We start from the raw sequence: 21,845 nt of genomic DNA, 5'->3' as shown, positions 1-21,845 counted from the left end.
TGGTTCATAACTCCCAAGGTAGTATTTCCAAATCCTTATGTATAGTTTAGCTACTGTCCGCTAACCTTCTCCTCGTCGGTAAAATGTCAGAGGTGGAAAAACCTCTTACAATGATTTAATACAAGAAGAAAGGAAATAATGAAAGCTTGAGATAGAAATTTAAGCTCAAGACTAAAATTAAAGCTCTGTTCATGGATGTGTGTTCTTTAGCTGAGCTCCTCACCTCCTTTTATAGTCTCTATTCAAGCTATTGATGTGGCTCCTTCGATCGACCAGATAGGTCATTCGATTGACTAGAAACCAATGACGTAGCAGATAATGCTCATCCACTTGATGGTCTTTTCTCATCCCTTTGCTGATGTAGCTTTAGTTCAGTTGATCGAAACTTGATCAACCTCATATGACTTTTTTGAATATACTACCAAGTGTCCTCCGATCACCTATTCTTTATCTTTGGTTCCCTAATCCACTTACATTGGATCTCCGCTATTAGATCAACTTCCACATAGTTTCGGTCGTCCGATCCTATTGTTCGATTAATTGATTCATCTTCGTCGATATCCTATAAATTAAACATATAACATTTATCCAGTTCATTGGTCCGGTCGATTGGAAGATCCGGTTGATCATAAACTCTTTTTTGATTGGCTAAACTTCCTAACTAAGTCGACTACGCTTGAGTCCACATAAAGTTGAGTCTACTCTTGTTTGGTTACATTTCACTTAACTCTCATCTCACCAGCTTACCTTGCATATGTTTCCTTCCAGATTCTCGTTCCTCAGATGTCAAAGTACTCTTCCGTAACTTCTCGTCTCTCGGATGCGCCAAACATGTCGATTCCCTTCCTATGTCATTCTTCATGTTTGCTTGCATCTTCTACTAAGGTTCACCGTCTCCGATGCTCCTTTTCCTTTTCGATCCCTTCGGTGTCTCAAACCACCTTTCACTATACTTCACAGGAACTTGAGTCATTGGGTACATGTGTGTTCTCCAAGTTCTTATACACTTAGACACACTAGTGACACAAGCAAGACCTAACTTAAACTAGTTTGACAACACATCAAAATATTCATGGTTCAAACCACTTGGGGTCTAACATAGTTAACCTTTTTTAAATACACACACACACACACACACACACACACACACACACACACACACACACACACATATATATATTCTATTATACTTCTCCTTTATTAGCAATCGACTGATAATGCAACAACAATCGACTGTTAAACTTTTTGTACTCCATTTGTGGGCTATAATCAACTACACCGATCGACTTCCAAAAATCTATAATTGTAAAGAATACACTGAGCTTGATTTGAAGTGTTTCTAAGGTATCCCAATCTTAATACCCCAATCCATGTTTGAATGTATGGCTACACTCAAGGAGATGCAAGAAGTGCAATGAACTTGATTTGAAGTATTTCTGATATGCCTATGGTCATCAGTAAGTTTTGGTTAAAACTCGTTGATGACCCTACAATATATTGAATTTCAAAATCTTGACATGGCCTAACCATAAGAGTCCTAGAAACCCTTTGATAGTGTTGATGAGTGGGTATAACAAATCTAAATACATTAATGAGCTCTCAATAAAATATCTTAAGGTTGTGCCAAATTCAAAAACCCATAGCTCTTTGTTAGGCTATGGAATTCATGTTTGAGGACATATATAGTTACGCTTAGGAGGATGCAATGATATAACAAACTTCATTTGAAGTGTTGGAGGTTCCTAAGGCCATCAACAAGTTTGGGTCAAACCTTGCTAATAACCCAATAATATCCAAAATTTTAAAATTTTAACATGGTTTGACTCAATGATGACCCTATAATATCCATAATTTAAAATTTTTTGACATGGTTTAAGCTAAGAAAGTCCTAGGAAACATTTGGGGGTGTAGTAAGTATGATATACTTAGGTTCTTTAATAAGCTTATGCCAAACTTCCTCAAAGTTGTGAAGATTTCAAAAACCAATAACTCTCTATTTAGGAAGTAGAATCCAAGTATGAGGATATGATTATGCTCAAGAGGATACGAGAAGTGAAATGTTTTAGTGCAATCGACCTCTAAGATTTTGACGTTTGTTTAACAATGTGTTTATTGAGATCTGGTCAAGGTTAGCCAAGTAATTTGGTCAAGGTTGACCAAGTAATAAGAAGTCTAAGCAAGTCAATATGTACCAGATGCTTGGTAGTCAAGTGAGAAGACCTAACAGATCATGGTTGACCTGCAAGTAACTAGAGAAAGTTTAAGAAGTTAAGGTTGATTAGACACTTGGTAAGGAAAAAAATCCATGCAAGTCAAAGTTAACTAGATGTCTGACAAAGATAAAGTCCAAGAAGATCAAAACTGATTGAATGTTTGACAAAGAAAAAGTTCAGACAGGTCAAGGATTCCCGAATGTCTGACAAGGGAAACACCTAAGTAGATTAAGGATGATTGGATGTTTGGAAAAGGGAAAACCCTAGGGGAGTAAATCCTACGTAGTGAGAAGTCTTAGAAGAGTGAACCTAAGTAAGAGTAATCAGTAGGTTCGGACGACCAAAATAAGGTCTTTGATTGACTGTTGTATAAAAGTCTTAGTGGATTAGGAGGATCAAACACTAAGTGGTGGAAGTTCAAACATGTTAGTTGGACTTAATGTTTGGTAGGTAAGTAAGGTAAGTTTTAGAAGGTCTTTCAGTTTGAAAGACATTGAGGATGTGCCCCATTTAGGATAAATCTTAAGCGTTGATCCGACTAAAGAAACCAACGGAGGTTTCTAAGTTGAGATCAAATAGTCACACTATCAGAATAAATCATGCATACATATAATTATTTCTAATTTTATTTTGCAAGATAATTGTTATTCTACTGAATTTATTTTATAGAAAAATAAAGCTTTTTGTGACCGATCTTGAGAGGATAAGCACAAATCAGTTTCGATCAGAACTTAGAAGGAAATAAAGGTTCAGTCAGCTGATTAAGATGATCAATTGACCAAACAAAAATGGAAATTGAGGATTAGATGTGATCAGATCAAATAGAAAAGGAAGATTTGGGGTTCAATCCACTGATCAAGTGAATTAATCAATTTATCAAGCCGATCACATAGGGTTGATTTGATTGCATCAGTAAACAAGGAAAGATCTGGTTAAGTCGACTGATTTGGAGGTTTAGTTGACCGAAAATCCCTAAAATCAAGAGTGAACACGTCTGGATTTGATTGGATTCAGTTGACTAAACCATGTGTTCAATAAACCGGTAAAAGTAAATAAAAAAGCCTTGGGATCCGAGGCTTAGAACCACAATTCTCTATGATCCAACTCTTCCATCTCGTTGTTTGAAGCAAGCTCTGCAAGTCTACTATGCTGATCTACTCTCCAAGAATGTACGCCTAATTTTACTAAGTTGTTGTCAGTAATATTTATATCTCTTGCATTTCATTTAAAGAGATAGTATCATGTTAGTATTCGCTTATTCTTTTGTAACAAGGTTTTCTCCTTCTCTAAAAGCTTTTTGGAAGGAGAGCATTAGTGTATTGCTTAACTGAAAATGATCCAAGGGATCGTAGACCTTGAAGTAGCACCATTTGATTGAGGCGAGTAAGGCGCCGTTGTTTTATGGATAATGTCATATTCTGAACAAAACTCATCAAACAGTGCACCGTATTCTCCTCCTCTATCATTACGAATTATTTTAATTCGTTTATCAAGTTGATTTTCAACTTCTATTTTATAGGTTCTGAAAACTTCTAAGGCTTCATCTTTACTTCTTAAAAGAAAGACATAACAGAACCTCGTGCAGTCATCGATAAAAGTAATAAAAATACTTTTTACCTCCTCTAGTATGCACGAATTTTAAGTCACATAGATCACTATGTATTAACTCTAGAGGAGTTATTGACATTTCCACCGAATGAAAAGGTAGTCTCGTCATTTTTGCTTCTACGCACACTTTACATTTATGTGTTTTGTCAACATTGACGTTTGGTAATAAATTTAACTTGACGAGACGTTTATTTTATTACCATCAAATTCACGGTGTACAGTCATTACAACCATTTTAAATAGACTCTGTTCTAAGTACCCTTTACCTACAAATACATCATTTTTTGTAAGTACAAAGTTGTTTGACTAGAACATTAGTCTGAAATCGGCCTTAATAAGTGTTGATCCAGAAACTAGGTTTTTCTTGATGTCGGGAACATGGAGCACATCAATGAGCATTAGCTCTTTCCCAGACGTCATTTTCAGAACAACTTTCACGAGTCCGACAATCGGGGATGTCATGGAATTGCCTATATAGAGCTTTCTTCCACTTATCGGAGCATACTTGGAGAACATCGCCTTATCAAAATAGATATGACGGGTTTCTCTAGTATCGATCCACCACTGCTTCGGGTTATCCACCACCGTGTTGGCTTCAAACACGACCGCAGTGAGATCCAATTCCATGTCGTCAGAAGTTACGACTTGGTTCGCAGCATCCTTCTGACTCTTGGTTGGTTTATTCGGGCGTCTCAATCCTTGGACACGTGTCCTGGCTTTCCACAGTTGTAGCATGTGCCCTTGAATTTCTTGCCATGAGCATTCTTTTTGGATTGCTTCGGCTTTTTGGCTTTTGGCTCAGCCAGGTTGGACATCTCGTCGACCGCCCGCTTCGTTCCTCTAGAGTCAGACATCTTTCGATTATCTTCCTCTATTCGTAGCCTCAGGATTAGGTCTTCAAGTTCCATTTCCTTTTGCTTGAGCTTCAGGTAATTTTTAAAATCCTTCCACAACGGAGGGAGTTTCTCGATTACCGTGGCTACTTTGAACAACTCGTTCAACTTCATGCCTTCGGCATCCAAATCATGCATTATCAGTTGCATGTCTTGGACTTGAGATGTTACACTCTTGGAATCCAGCATTTTGAAATCCAGAAACCGACCGACGATGAATTTCTTTAACCCGACGCTTTCGGTTTTGTATTTCTTTTCAAGTGACTCCCATAGAGATTTTGTCATCTCTATTGAGCAATAAATGTTATACAACGCGTTGTCCAATGCGTTGAGAACGTAGTTACGACACAGGAAATCTCCGTGCAACCACGCATCGCATGCAACCTTACTATCGGAATTACCTTCCGTAGTGACTGGCGGGTCTTCATGCAAAAACCATACGAGGTTTAATGTTGTCAGGTAGAATAGCATCTTCTGCTACCATCTTTTGAAGTCGACTCCGTTGACTTTTCCGGCTTCTTTCCGATTGGAACGGTCGTTGGAACGTCGTTGATTCTAGCCATCAGTTTGCACGAAGAAAATTCGTCTTAAAAAATGTTGGGTCTTTTATTGCTGATGCAAACTGAGTGCAGGCAGAATGATGGTATACCACCGTTTTCGGCTAAGTCGAGGCTAGAGTTAGACTCTATCTCTTTAAGACAAATTTGCCCCACGCACGGTGCTCACGGAATACGATAATCGTCTCCCAAGATACAATGACTTTTATCTTGCGATAGCAGCACTGCAAATCGCAAGACCTTCGAACCAAGGAAGCTTCTTGAACTCTCCAATGCAAGAATGCAATGCTTGCTTTGCTTGGAAGGAAGCGAGTGAATGAATGAGTATGTGAGAGATTTTCTTTATACATATGAAAGGGTATAAGAACCTCTTGGTTCAATTAGATCTCATCCATCCATTTCAAAATGGGTGATGTAGATCGCATCATTTCCTAAGAGGCATACTACCTCTTCATTAGATGCACCCTTTAATCATCCAAAAGGCATTTAAATCTTTTTGATTATTTTTCCATTTATAATTTCTAACACATTTCAGGGGTAATTATATGCAATATATATCAACACTATCATATTTCTGAAATCATGTGTAGTTGTCCTCTTAAGGCGATGCGATGGTTAAAGTATGAGGTGTTATCATCCAAAAGGCATGCCTCCCTCTATACCTTGTCACCGAATCACCTTTTACCACATGAAACCATGTGTAGTTAAAATTGTAATAAGTTAAAGGGCTTGATCTATCATAATTTGATGATTTTGTTGCTAAAGATCTTAGCCAAGCTTGAGTTAACAACTTTAATTTTGTCCAAGACATACTATAGTTTTTTTCCAAGCTAATCTTTTTGAAAGCATGTTCGACAACATAGTCGACTGACTTTGATGATTCACTATCATCGACTTTAAGATCATCCACTATTTTTTGATGACTCAACTTAATTTCCTTTATAAAACTTTCAAGCCTCTTTAACTAGTTATCCCACATAAACTAATTTTCTTCCACAAACAATTAAACAAAATCATCAACGCCTTTCTATATAAAGAGGATAAATTCTTTAGGATGCCAAGTCCTTGATCTGGAGGCAAAGCAGAATGCTTATATATTCTGGATAGATTTTTTAGCAATTTACTAAACTACGTAGTTTGTTGGTGTCGCATAATTGATTTAGATCGCTAGAGGAAAGGGATGGATAGTGTACTTGCAATAAAAATTTTATTATCTTGCAAACAGCTTAGCAAGAACACACATTAAATTAAAATAATATAAAACATAAAAGAGTCGGGATACGAGGATTTACTTGCTTCATAACCCCCAAAGTACTATTTCCAAATCCTTATGTACAGTTTAGCTACTGTGCACCTTCTTCTCGTCGGTAAAATGTCGGAGGTGGGAAAACCTCTTACAATGATTTAATACAAAAAGAAAGGAAACAATGAAAGCTTGAGATAAAAATTTAAACTTGAGACAGAAATTAAAGCTCTGTTCATGGATGTGTGTTCTTTAGTTGAGCTCCTCATCTTCTTTTATAGTCTCTATTCAAGCTATTGATGTGGCTCCTTTGATCGACCAGATAGGTCATTCGATTGACTAGAAACCGATGATGTAGCAGATAATGCTCAACCACTTGATGGTCTTTTCTCATCCCTTTGCTGATGTGGCTTTAGTTTAGTTGATCCAAACTTGATCAACCTCATATGACTTTTTTGAATATACTGCCAAGTGTCCTCTGGTCACCTATTCTTTATCTTTGGTTGTCTGATCCACTTACATTGGATCTCCACTACTTGATCAACTTCCACGTGGCTTCGGTTGTCCGATCCTGTTGTCTGATCGACTGATCCATCTCCGTTAATATCCTATAAATTAAACATATAACATTTATCTAGTTCATAGGTTGACCAAATTGTTGGTCCAGTCGATTGGAAGATCCGGTTGATCATTAACTCTTTTTTGATTGACTAAACTTCCTTACTTAGCCGACTACGCTTGAGCCCCATAAAGTTGTCTACTCTCTTCCGGTTACATTTCACTTAACTCTCGTCTCACTAGCTTACCTTGCATATGTTTCCTTCCGGCTTCTCATTCCTCAGATGTCAAAGTACTCTTCCGTAATTTTTTATTCCTCGGATGCACCAAATATGTTGATTCCCTTCCTATGCCATTCTTCATGCTTGCTTGCATCTTTTGCCAAGGTTCGTCGTCTCCAATGCTCCTTTTCCTTTCCGATCCCTCCGGTGTCCCAAACTATATTTCACTATACTTCACAAGAACTTGAGTCATCAGGTACATATGTATTCTCCAAGTTTTTACACACTTAGACACACAAATTAGTGACACAAGCAAGACATAACTTAAACTAGTTTAACAACGCATCAAAATAGTCGTGGCCTAAATTGTGTATCTAAGTTTCATATTTACCAAAATACATATCTATATTCTATTATACTTCTCCTTTATTAGAAATCAACTGATAATGCAACAATAGTCGATTGTTAAACTTTTTGTGCTCTATTTGTAGACTCCAATCAACTACTCCAATCGACTTTCAAAAATCTATAATCATACAGAATACACTGAGCTTGATTTGAAGTGTTTCTAAGGTATCCCAATCTTAATACCCCTATCCATGTTTGAATGCATGGATACACTCAAGGAAATGCAAGAAGTGCAATGAACTTGATTTGAAGTGTTTCTGAGATACCTGAAGCCATCAGCAAGTTTTGGCCAAAATTCACGGATGACCCTACAATATATTGAATTTAAAAATCTTGACATGGCCTAACATGAGAGTCCTAGAAACCCTTTGATAGTGTTGATGAGTGAGTATAACAAACCTAAATACTCTAATGAGCTCTCAATAAAATATCTTAAGGTTGTGCCAATTTTAAAAACCCATAGCACTTTGTATAGGCTATGGAATTCATGTTTGAGGGCATATATAGTTACACTTAGGAGGATGCAAGGATATAATAAACTTCATTTGAAGTGTTAGAAGTTCCTAAGGCCATCAACAAGTTTGGGTCAAAACTCATTGATAACCCTATAATATCCAAAATTTTGAAATTTTGACATGGTTTGACCAATGATGACCCTATAATATCCAAAATTTTAAAATTTTGACTTGGTGTAAGCTAAGAGAGTCCTAGAAAACATTTGGTGGTGTAGTAAGTATGATATACTTAGGTTCTTTAATAAGCTTATGCCAAATTATTTCAAAGTTGTGAAGATTTCAAAAACCAATAACTCTCTATTTAGGAAGTAGAATCCAGGTATGAGGATATGATTATACTCAAGAGGATACGAGAAGTAAAATGTGTTGGTGCAATCGACCTCTAAGATTTTAACTTTTGTTTGACAATATGTTTAATGAGATATGGTCAAGGTTGGCCAAGTAATTTGGTCAAGGTTGGCCAAGTAATTTGGTCAAGGTTGACCAAGTAATAAGAAGTCCAAGTAAGTCAATCTATACCAGATGCTTGGTAGTCAAGTGAGAAGACTTGACAGATTATTGTTAACTCAAGAAAGTAACCAGAGAAAGTTTAAGAAGTCAAGGTTGACTAGATATTTAGTAAGGAAAAAATCCATGCAAGTCAAAGTTAACTGGATGTTTGATAAAGATAAAGTCCAAGAAAGTCAAAATTAACAGGATGTTTGACAAAGAAAAAGTTCAGACAGGTCAAGGATTCCCGAATGTTTGACAAGGGAAACACCCAAGTAGATTAAGGATGATTGGATGTTTGGAAAAGGGAAAACCCTAGGGGAGTAAATCCTAAGTAGTGAGAAGTCTTAGAAGAGTGAACTCTAAGTAAGAGTAACCAGTAGGTTTGGACGACCAAAATAAGGTTTTTGATTGACTGTTGTAATAAAGTCTTAGTGGATTAGGAGGATCAAACACTAAGTGGAGGAAGTTCAAACATGTTAGTTGGACTTAATGTTTGATAGGTAAGTAAGGTAAGTTTTAGAAGGTCTTTCAGTTTGAAAGACATTGAGGATGTGCCCCATTTAGAATAAATCTTAGGCGTTGATCCGACTAAAGAAACCAACGGAAGGTTTCTAAGTCGAGATCAAATAGTCACACTATCAGAATAAACCATGCATATATATAATTATTTCTAACTTTATTTTGCAAGATTATTATTATTCTACTAACTTTATTTTGCAAAAAAATAAAGTTTCTCGTGACCGATCTAGAGAGGATAAGCACAAATCAATTTCGATCAGAACTTAGAAGGAAATAAATGTTCAGTCGGTTGATCAAGATGATCAATCTATCAAACACAAATGGAAATTGAGGATCGGATGCGATCAGATCAAATAGAAAAGGAAGATTTGAGGTTCAATCGACTGATCAAGAGAATCAGTCAATTGATTAAGCAAATCACATAGGGTCTGATTTGATTGGATTAAAGTAAGCAAGGAAAGATCTTGTTAAGTCGACCGATTTGGAGGTTCAGTTGATCGAAAATCCCTAAAATCAAGAGTGAACATGTTTAGATTTGATTGGATTCAGTCGACTGAACCATGTGTTTAATCGATCAGTAAAAGTATATAAAAGAGCCTTGGGATCTGAGGCTCAGAACCACAATTCTCTATGATCCAACTCTTCTATCTCGTTGTTTGAAGCAAGTTCTGCAAGTCTACTATGCTGATCTACTCTCCAAGAATGTACGCCTAATTTTACTAAGTTGTTGTCAGTAATATTTATATCTCTTGCATTTCATTTAAAGAGATAATATCATGTTAGTATTCGCTTATTCTTTTGTAACGAGGTTTTCTCTTTCTCTAAAAGCTTTTTGGAAGGAGAGCATTAGTGTATTGCTTAATTGAAAATGATCCAAGGGATCGTAGACCTTGAAGTAGCAGTCGTTGAACTGTAAACCATGTAACTGTTTGAGTTTATTTGTTTGTTACTTTCAGCTACATTGTATTTGGAAAAAGAAAAGAAGTTTTTAAAGACGCAATATTCTCTCTTTTATTGCCTTCCCGGTCCTACAAAATAAACTTACTTCAAAGTGTTTTAGAGATGTCTAAGACCATTAGCGAGTTTTAATCAAAACTTGCTAATGCTACGGTGTATAAAATTTTAAAAATCTTGATACAATTTTAACCAAAGAAGTCCTAGAAACCCTTTAATGGTGTTGGTAAGTGAGGATGACAAACTTAATAAAATATCTCAAGATTATACCAATTTTAGAAACTCATAACTTTCTATTGCAGTTGTGAAATACATATATGAGGTCATAATTATACTCGATGCAAGGAGTATAATGAACTTAGTTTTAGTTAAACTTGCTGATAGTCCTATAGTGCTTAGAATTTTAAAATCTTAATATAGAGTCTTAGGAACCCTTTGGTGATATTGATAAGTAAATATAACAAGCCTAAGCGCTTTATTGAGTTTGTGCAAAATTATTTCGAAGTTGTGAAGATTTCAAAAACTCACAGCTCACATTCTAGGCGATGAAATGCAAGTTTGAGCCTTTGAGGGCTTGATTACACTTAGATGGCTCCTAGGAATGTAATGATCCTAATTTGAAGTGATTCTAAGATGCCTAAGATTATCAATTAATGAGTTTTGATTAAAATTTATTGATGACTTTAGGCACCTAAAAAATACTTTAAATAAAATTCACTACACTCTTTATAGCTTTAATCACACTCTCATATATGAATTGGGAGATTAAAGTTATGATATTTTTTTTGAAGCATCTCAGAAACACTTTAAACTAACCTCATCACACTTTTACAGTTTTAGATTTTTGACAATTGTACTAAAAGTTTGATAGTCGACTGAGATAGTCAATTATCATACATAGCAATCGACTACTGTTGCATCATCAATCAATTGTTGCTGCATTATCAATGGACTGTCAATTAAGGTGAAGTATAATGAGAAATAGATACATATTTTGATAAATATGAAATTTAGGTATACAGTTTGGGAATTTTAAAAAGTTGGCTATGCAGTTTAGTTAAATGCTGCAAATTTTTTTTGATAAGAGAGTATTGTTTACTTTTACAAACAATAACTAACTGAAAAAATATTTTTGACCTTCACTTTTGAATGAAGCATCAATCTTCTTTTCCAGCCATTTCACGATGCTTCTCGATTTCCCAAATCATGTTTCCACCAGACCACCACGAACAAAAAGTACTGTATACATTTAAAATGGGTAGAAGAAAGACAAGTTTCATTAATTAGTTTTATTCCTATACTCGAATAATCACTTTTAATTTAAGACGAAGAATCAATGCTTCTTCACCAAGAAGATTGTGCATCTGTTGTTGGATGCAATTCAGAAATCGATAGAGTAATTGACAAGGCAAAGAACGAAGCATCAATAATTTCCATAATTCACCACACTTTTAATTAACTTGCCAAATTTTTTATTTACAAGGCCAATATATACATTCTGATTTCTTATATGTTCATGTCCTACACAACTAATCAGTAGTCATTATTTATCTCCTCAGTGTTTGATTTATCTCCTCAGTGTTGATCGACTTTTGTGACCATGTTCTATGATAGTCTCAGGAACAAGGTACAAGGGAAGCCTGTGTTTGTTCTTCGTTGGAGACAAATACGGCCATGGATTCCTCGCGGTGAAACCTTTTCTGCTGCGTTGCGATAAACGACTCTACCATCCGCCGGAATTCGTCAGCCTCTTCGTTATACCCCTTTGCAGCCGTCGCCTCCCCACCGGAGATCGCTGATGCAGATCGTCGGAGATCCGGCTTAGTCAGGCGACGCTCCATCTTCCCCGACCTGGTCCTCCGGCACGTTTTCTTTTCTTTTTTTTCCACGTCCGCGGGAGATATAGATATAATCTCCTCCGTCTTCTCTGGCAGTACTTCCGCCACCACCGGCGGCGCCCTGCTTTTGCGCGCGAGGAACTGATCGTAGACGTCGCTCCCGCAGGAGCTGGAGGTGGAATGACGGCCGGAAAGGGCGAGGAGGGTGAGGACGATAGCGTTTCCAAGGAAGAAGACGAAGCGGTGACCGCGGAGGAGAGTGAGGAGGCGGACCGAGAGGTCGAGGGCGAGCTTTAAGGCGGCAGGGAGGCGGACGGAGGACCATGAGAGGAGTATGAGCGTGGCAAGGGCCTCGATGCAGCGGAGGAGCGTGTACATGCGGCCGATTGGGCGGTAGCGGCGCCGGGCTGCGATCTTCTCCGCCATGACGGGATCCATTTAATTAATTTAACTTAATTTAATTTAAGCAGATAGATAGCTAAACGAGAGCTGCGCCGAGCATTACAGGTGAGACGAGGCTGCTTCTGTTTATATTGAAGACTTCACAGCTTCAACATTAGTAAATATATTGAAAACGTAGAGCATTATTATTCATCTTAATTCGTTGTGGCAGCGGCATCTGGAATCTGGTTAGGGATGGAGAATGTTTCAGGATAAAAGAAATGGATCAGATGCGATGGCATATTGCTTCATCTGCATGCGTTTGATCCGACTGCGATCCTATCTACGCCACAACCGGATGAGTCATCCTGTTCTTATGCCATGATTCGCAAAGTCGCTAACGCAAGCACGACCTAGCAGTTGGCCTCGGGACGTAACCGAGCCGATAAGTAGATTTCTAGTATTAAATAACAGTTAAATTCTAATGAAGTCGGTCATAGATATTAGTTTCCGGGGTTATGATATCTAAATATTCATAGTTCGATTTTTAATTATATTATATTTATAGATTTTTTTTAAAAAAATAGATACATAAACAAAGGATATTGAATTAGAATCGAATTAATCATCTAAGACAAATCAATAAGATTAACTAATTTTTTTTTAACGATATCTAATTAGTCCCTCCCAATAAGGGCCTTCAGCATGACCAATTTTACCTTTTACGGCAAAAATCACAAGCAGTTTGGTATTTTTTTTTTTCCAGAAACTGGTGGCCGTGGAGGGCCCAGCAGTTGAGTTTTTGGTTTTTCTGAAACCGGTGGTCGTGGAGGGCCCTCTAAATTGAAGATGCTTTTTTGAGTTTGCACTTAATTAAACACGCTATTTAGTCTGGGAAAGTATAGGACGTAGCCTTTATTTATTAATTTATTTATTTTATCATGTATCTGGATTTTATCATTATAATAATGATAATAAAAGGTAAAGAGTAAATTGATTGATTATTATATTTTTTGATAAAATTTTTTCAATATATATATATAATAAAAATAATAACTTTAAAAGTAACAAAGGGATAATTAACTAAAAACTCGTTTCATCCTCTTTACAAAATTAAAAAAAAACTAGAAATCTAAATAATAAAGTTAAATTAAATAAAAATTGAATAAAATTCATTGTTAAAAATCTTCTCCTCATCATTAAATTAGAGTTAGTGTTTTCTATTGTTTATGTTGATGTATATATAAATTTTATGAAGATTTTCATGATAACAAAGACAAGAGCATAATTATTTTTTTACAAAATTTCTCACATCTAATTTTTGGTAAAAAGAAATTAAATATTATTTTTTGCAATATAGGAGACAAAATACTACCGAATAAAAACACATGGGAATTAAAGGTATTTTCTGCAATCCGCACTATCTAAGAGAAATGTCAAAACTTCTTACCACCCTACTATATGCTGGACGAATCCTCACTATTCAAGAGAAGTGTCAAACTTCTTACCACCCTACTATATCCTATGAGGCAACCTTGCCTTCATCTTCAAGATTCATCTTAGCAGAACAAGTAAATGTTTGTTTGGATTGTATTTTTTTTTAAATCAAGGTTTTTAGATTTAGCTTGTAATATGTGAACTCCAAATTTAGAATAAAATATGATATTTTTCCTTCTAAGCGGTTCAGTGTTAATCCTACTGTAAAATATAAGTAAATAAATCATAGAAAATATATAAGCAGGGGCAGATCCAACGAGAGGCGGCATCGGCGGTCACTCTCCTTTGTTGACGATAGAACTCCTAATATTATAAAATTCCATCGGTGGAGATAAAAAATTCCATTCCTTATTCCACGTAAAAATCATCCTTCCACTATATATAAGAGAATTCAACCATCCAATAAAAAAGAATTCAAACATCCAATAAAAAATTTTATATTCTCTGTAAATTAATCCTAAAATTTATTAGAGTTAACTCTGAATTTACTACCAACAATTATTTGATGCGTGATAAATGAGTTAAATTTAGATATTTTTTTATCTAGTTTTTAATCAATGTAATGTTTAATAATAGTTTAAAAAGTAACATTAATATTATCATTTTTATTTTAAATGAAAATTAATCTTACATGCAATATTCAACTTGATATATAGTTTTTAAAAAATATGAATTCATTTCTAAATGTTCTTCTTTATCAATCGTACTATTTTTAATGTCAGAACTTACTACTAAACTCTATTTTGGCTTACTATTTGATGCGGCGACGAATGGAGTCCCGCTAAAAAAGGATAAAAGTAGGGAAAATTAACTGATATGAAAGCTGAGGTCAAAAATAATCAAAGAGCTTCGTCGGTTAGCGGGCCTGCTAGGCCGGACGATCAGACGAATGGGAAGGAGGATCGGTTGGGAAAGGGTGTCAAACGGCTTACCTAACGCCTGTAGACAGAGTCAAAAAGTAAATGGCAATCTATAATGAGCTTGTTTCGTCAATCAAAGGATACAACTGGTCGGACGAAGGTAACTAATGATAGTTGAGAAACAAGGAAAGAGACGTGCCTACAGATCCGAGGGACACGGCCGAGTGGGGTGCCTCGGTCGAGCGGATTTCAATCGGCTTACAGTGAGACCCACCTAAGTATCTTGTCGTATCCTTTTGGGGGTGTGCATCATTGACAAAGGAGCATGTTTCGTAGGAAAATAGTACTTTGGAAGCTTTCAGTCTGTCACATTAGAGTTATACATGCTTGCTTAAGGAAATTAAGGTATCAGAGACACTTTTTGACTTATCTTTTTATAGGGCACTTGGGAAAATGTGTGCACGTTTTGAGATATGTGTACAGACACTATAGTGGCACAATAAAACGGGGGTTCCCATTCACAAGCGGAGGTATGCACAACTTCATCATTCTACACGCTCTTTTATTACAACACTCTTGCTATTTCGTCAGAACTAACTTAAGCATCGGAGGATCAACGCCGGAAACCCCTTCCCGGCTCGACACTGATGCTTTTGTGTTGCAGGTGCATATGGAGTCTTTACCATGTCAAACTTCTAGCTACATCCCTAGCTTTCTGTCTTTTCTACTTTCGGACAGGAACAAATTTGACACCGTCTATGGAAACACACCTTTAGCTGAAAGGTGAAGATGGAGGACACTAGACGGCTCACTACAGTAACGCTATCGCAAGAAGACTTGGAAATGTTGATACAAACACGAGTTGCAAAGATGTTGGAAAAACAACAGACAGTAGCCATAGCCAAGCAATCGACCTTGCAACGTCGACAACAGACCAACAAGCTGATCATAGAGGCATAGCGGAAAACCCCGTCGCTTGCAAGCCAAACAACAAGCTGATCGGTACATTCGGAGATGCACTGAATGCGCCAATCCCTTATTACAGAGTGTTGTTCCACACCCCTTCATAGGAGCAGGGGCGAGCGGATAGGGTACAAGGATCCTCATCAGAAGACGCGCTCGTTCGGGACAAACATAAGGAAAAAGTGCCCAAGATCGACGATTCTCTCGAGCAAATAAACAAACAGTTCTCTAAGGAGATTTTGGATGACCAACTGTCGCAACACTACGCGCAGTTGACGATCAGAGAATACATGGGGCAACCAACCCTAAGGACCATCTATTCAAATTTGACAACATAGCCATGCTCCATCAGTACACTGATGGAGTCAAATGCCGAGTGTTCCTCACCATGCTCTCAGGATCAGCGTAAAGATGGTTCAAGCGACTACTAATCGAATTGATCTATAGATTCAAAGACTTTCGCTCGGTGTTCCTACAACACTTCACAAGCAGTCATCGCCATCAAAAAATAAATATCAACCTGTTCATGGTCAAGCAAAGGCCTAAGATTAAAGCATTACGGGCCTACATTAAAAGATTTAACCAAGTGACCATGGAAGTTCCATCAGCCACTCCGGAGATTTTGGTAAGTTCTTTTTCCCAAGGACTTGTAGAAGGGGAGTTCTTTCAGTCACTCATCTGAAGGCCTCCGAGAGACTTCGATCACCTGCTCAGGCGGGCTACCGAGTACATCAATGTCGAAGATGTTCAAGCCACTTGGAGGAAGGAGGTGATCCCCGAGCCTGTTGCTGTCTCAAAGCACCGAGCGACCCACACACACCAACTACCCAAGGGACCCCGAGCAGGACGAGCACAGCAACACCAAGAGCCTCAGACCCATGCAGTCCAACACGTGAAGGCTGAGCGGGCACGACCCATCGAGCCCCGACCATGGACCCCGCTTTTCTTCGCTTATCATCGGATAGCAACGCATAACACAAGAGATTGCTACAGTCTTAAACTGAAGCCCTACCGAGTGGCTTCACCGAGATTCCATCGCCAATTCCCCTCTCCTGATGAACATCATCACCACCAATCGAGTGGACTATGTGAAGAGAGTGTTGGACTGCTGGACCATCTAGAAGGGGGGGGGGGGGGGGGGGGTGAATAGCTTGAAAATAAAATACAACCCTTCTCGATCTTTTAACAAAACACTTGCATAAATTATAAAAGCAATAAACAGAAAAGAAGAGGCAAGAGGATTTACTTGGTTACAACCAGAGAGGTTGTTAATCCAAGGAAAATGTCACACTAAATACTCCTTCAGGAGGAGAAGCCTCGTACAACGCTGAAGCACAAAACAGAGAAGCTAATCTAGAAATTGAGTGTACAAGTGTTGGAAATGAATTGCTTGAGTTGATTAAAAGCTTCTGGACTAAGGCTGTATTTATAGCCTTGATCGGGGCGCCCCGAAGGGGTTCCAGGCGCCTGGGGGGATAAAACTTTATCCCACAATGTTCAGATCGCAATTGATGTGATCCTGGTCAAAGTTCGGTCCGGGCGTCCGGAAGCATTCCGGGCGCCCCGGACTGGTCCAGGCGCCCGGAAGCATTCCGGGCGCCCCGAGCCATAAAGTCAACACTAGTTGACTTTTTCATCCAGGACCTCTGCTCCGGTTTAGTTCGCCTCGGTCCGGGTCTTCAACTCCGGATCCGCTCGCTTGGGTGATCTCGGCCATCCAGAAAAGGCCTCACCCGAACCTAACTTCCGGTCTTCTCGAGCAAGCTTCCGCTCCGGCTTCTCGTCCCTCGGAATCGCCTCGTGCTTCCTTCTCGTCCGCTAGCGTACTCATCCGCAGTCTTCGTCCCTCGGTCGCACCCCGTACTGACCTTCTCGCTAGCTGCGTCTCTTACTTCTCGAGCAATCTTCCACTCTGGCTTTTCGTCCCTCGGAACCACCGCATGCTTCCTTCTCGTCCGCCGGTGTACTCTTCTGCAGCGCCTCATCCCTCGAACACATCGCATGTCGTCCTTCTCGCTAACTGCGTCTTCCGCTCGACTACCTGTGCTCCTAAGCTCCTACACACTTAGACACAAGGTTAAAAACACACAGGACCTAACTTAATTTGTTGATCACACCAAAACAACTTTGGGGTTCCAACAATCTCCCCCTTTTTGATGTGAGCAACCCAAGTTAAGCTAGGGTAAAAATAGACATAAAAATAAACTAACTAAATTTGTAATTAAGTGCAAAAAGATAGAAAATTTTAATTTTGGTCTACTGGTCTACCTTCCTCTAGACTTATATTTTTCCTTCTCCCCCTTTGTTCACATAAAAAATATGAGGTTGCAAAAAATCTAAGGGTTAAAATATAGAAAATTTTAAACATTAAAAAAAAAATTCTAAGTTTTTGCAATCAATAAAAAATTTACGTTTTTGCAAAAATTAATTTTGAGAATTTCTTAAGCAAAAATTTTTTAAGTTAAACAAACTTCTAAGTTAGATATTTTGCAATAATTTTTAACGGAAAAATATTCTAAGTTAAAAAAAAAATCTTAACTTAGGAAATTTTGCAAAAAAAAAAAAAAAAAAAACATTGCACAACTACTACTAAGGCAGAATATATAGTAATAGGAGAATATATTGTTGGGGATCGGTGGCCGGCTAGAAGGGGGGTTGGATAGACGACACCCTCAAATAATCGTTTCTTTCTACAACGTTAGTGCGCAAGCGGAAATGCAAACAAAGCAAGTAGAGAGCTAAATACTAAAGGAAAGAATGCAAACCAAGCTACACGATCATTTACGTGGTTCGGAGATAAAGCTCCTACTCCACGGCTGTCCGTAAGGTGGACGATCCCTATCCGTCGGTGGATTACTCCCTGGAAGACTCCGGCTAGCTCACGTAGCTCCTTGTGGGTGGAGAAACCTCACCACAACTCTCACCAAGGACTCTTTACAAGCTAGGGAACAAGTAGACTACTAATAGAGATTAAGCACCTCTATTTCGTCAACCTCAACCAAGCTCCCAAGGCTTGGTTATATAGGCCACGGGTTGGAAAACCCCGCCTACCAGTCGACTGCCAAAACATGCAGTCGACTGCCCTCAGTGGAAATTCGACCGTTACATCCCAACGGCTCGATTCCATACGAACAGAGACATTCTGTTCGCTGCCAGTCGACTGCACCAGTCGACTGCTAAAACATGCAGTCGACTGCTACAGTACTGCTACAGTAGCGTTACAGTGCTGCTACAGTAGCACTACAATACTGCTACAGTAAAACCCTAAAACTAGGATTTTACTCCGAGTACAATCTCTCATGCACTCGTACCCTCACCCTTATGACTCATTTGACACTTCATTTGCAGCTTTGACCTCTTGCCTTCAAGCCTACTTCCTTTGGCTCTCGTCCCTCGGATGCATTCAAGCCCGCGGCTCGTCCCCAATGCCATCCTTCGCGTATGCCTCGAAGTCGCTTCCCTCGGCCCTTGTCCTCGCTGCCTTGTCCACGGTCCCTCGGATGCTCCATCCTTCACCGGACCCGAAGTCATCAACCTGAGTCACATGTGTATCCTGCAAACCTGTACAACTCAAATATACATATCAAATACAAGGGTGAACATAACTTAAAACATTTGCCCAAACACCAAAACACATGGTCGCACGGACCATTGAGATTTCTCCAACAATCTCCCCCTTTTTGGTGTTTGGCAATACATTTAAGTTAGGGAAAACAAATAGCAAAACAATATGCTAAAAACAATTGGACTTACATTGCCAAGGCTACACACTTGGACTTACACCGCCAAATGGACTTATGTTGCCAAGGCTACACACTTGGACTTACACTGCCGAATGGACTTACGTTGTCAAGGCTACACACTTGGCAACCGCCGTAACAATGCACAGGGCTTTTTAAGAACCTATTCCAAGGCTCCCCCTACACCTAAACTCCCATTGAGCTAGGATTTTCCACATAAGGCTTTTTAAGGACCTATCCCAAGGCTCCCCCTTTACCTAAGCTCTCCATTGAGCTAGGATTTTTCCACAAGGCTTTTTAAGAACTTACAAGGCTCCCCCTACGCAAAGGCACTAGGTTTTCCCAACTAAACCTTACTTCTCCCCCTTTGCCTAACATCCAAAAAGTTCTCCAACAATATCCCAATTGTTGAAAACTTATCATCTAAATTGACCTAAACTCATATATTAATCCCTCATGGATTTCATACACTTGTATGAGTTGACTTGGTCAAAATCCAGTGCTGAAAATAATTTCAGACTAGTATCAGTCGACTGCAAGAAGTACCAGTCGACTGGTCGCTACTGGTTGAGCGAACAGAATGCTTCTGTTTCCAGCCAGTCGACTGCATGTTTTAGCAGTCGACTGGTGCAGTCGACTGCTAAAACTAGCAGTCGACTGGCACAATTTTTCAGCCTTTTTCAACATTTCTGACCCAATTTCAGAAATGCACCAATAATTCCACAGACCTCCAAAAATCTCCAAATTTTGTGGAGAGGTCTGTTTTACCCATGTCTACTTGGGAAAAATATATTCAAAAATGTATCTATCATCAATCCCAAGATTGACACAAAACTCAAAACTAGCTAAATGGTTCAATTTAACCTTGACCTAAAGTCCTAGTTTTGGCTTCCTCTTGATGTATTTGCCCATGTCATCCCACAATGCATCCCTAGCATTGATTTATATGACATCTATACATCCAAAACTAATTATCATGCTATATGACCCCAATGTCATATTTCTTGCATGAAACACAATCCAATTATGCCAAATCCCTAGGTTTGAGACTCAAGTCCGTCTCCAAACCATTTGGCACACTCCATGACTCCTCTAGACTCCCAAGTAAAATCCACCTGAGATCCATTGGCCATGGGTCCCAAATTGACTCTTTGAGCTCCTCCTAGAGCTCTTAACCTTAGCCACCTCCCTTGGTGACTCATCCATTGTGACCAAACCACAATGATGTCCCTTAGAAGATCTCCTTATCTTCTTGACCTTGGACACATCATCCTTGCCATAGTCATATGCAACCCTAGCATATTTATTTTTGGCCTTGGATGACTCTCCCTTGCCCTTATCATGTGCCACCCTAGCACATGGTCTCCTTTTAACCTTGGAGGGATTAGATCGGTATCCCAAACCTGATCTATCATTATTGGGTCTTTGGCTCCCCAACACCATATTCAATCCCTTAGATCCAATAGTAAATCTCTTAAGGAATTTTTCCAAACCATCAAGCTTTGCCTTCAAAGCTTGATTCACCCTTTCTAGGTTCATAAACCTAGAATCAACATGTTCACCTTGGACATTCCTAGACCTACCCTTTCTAGGCATATGTCTCCCCTTCTTGGGATTAATGCCTTGGTTCTCTATTATCTTCTTCTCCTTAGGTAATGAGAATTTAACTTGCTTAGGTCTATCATGCATAGGTCTCCTAGGGTTATGATTCAAATTTACCCTATTTCTATCATGATATCTAAAACCAAAGTTTTTCATTGCTACATAATGATAATCATTATTTTTCCTAGCATGCATGGGAACATAAGAATTTGAATTCCATTTCAAATTAGGGTATACCTCCCTTACCCTTGAAGCTCCCCCTTGACTTGAGCTCCTCTTCTTCTTCTCCCACTTCTTTAGATGCTCCAACTTCTTGAACTCTCCCTTCCTTGAGCATCTTGTGTGGTAGTGTCCAAGTTCTCCACACGTGAAGCATCTAATGTGCTTCTTCTCCTTCTTCTTAATTCCTACAACTCAAATTAGATTCTAAAGAGATTGAATTGAGTTTAGGAGATACCTCTTTCTTACCCATAGGACATCTACTCTTGTAGTGTCCCTTCTCATTGCACCCGAAACAAATGATGTGATCTTTTGACTTTGCTTCGGTGGATGTACTCACTAGGTTGACTTCTTCCAAGATTTCTTCTTCTTCACTTGTCTTGGATTCTTCTTCAACCATTGAGGATGTAGATGATGCCTCATCTTCCTTCTCCTCCTCGGATGTTGAGGGTGACTCAACTTCCGTTTGCTCCACCTCCTCTTCTTGAGCTACTAAGCCCATCTCCTTGGGCTCCACATCCGATTGGTCCTTCTTCTCCTCTTGGACCACTTCATCACTTTCTT

General features: G+C 38.7%; 1 protein-coding gene across 1 annotated transcript; it reads right to left on the bottom strand.

The window, feature by feature from the left end:
• Nucleotides 1–11,797: 11,797 nt before the first annotated feature.
• On the bottom strand, nt 11,798–12,445 carry LOC122043918. The gene has a single exon (XM_042604480.1). The coding sequence runs from the start codon at nt 12,443–12,445 to the stop codon at nt 11,798–11,800; it is 648 nt and encodes a 215-aa protein (XP_042460414.1).
• Between the last annotated feature and the right edge of the window lie 9,400 nt (nt 12,446–21,845).

Source organism: Zingiber officinale, chromosome 2A, assembly GCF_018446385.1.
Source record: "Zingiber officinale cultivar Zhangliang chromosome 2A, Zo_v1.1, whole genome shotgun sequence".
Classification (NCBI taxonomy): domain Eukaryota; kingdom Viridiplantae; phylum Streptophyta; class Magnoliopsida; order Zingiberales; family Zingiberaceae; genus Zingiber; species Zingiber officinale.
This window is presented reverse-complemented; position numbering and strand designations above follow the sequence as displayed.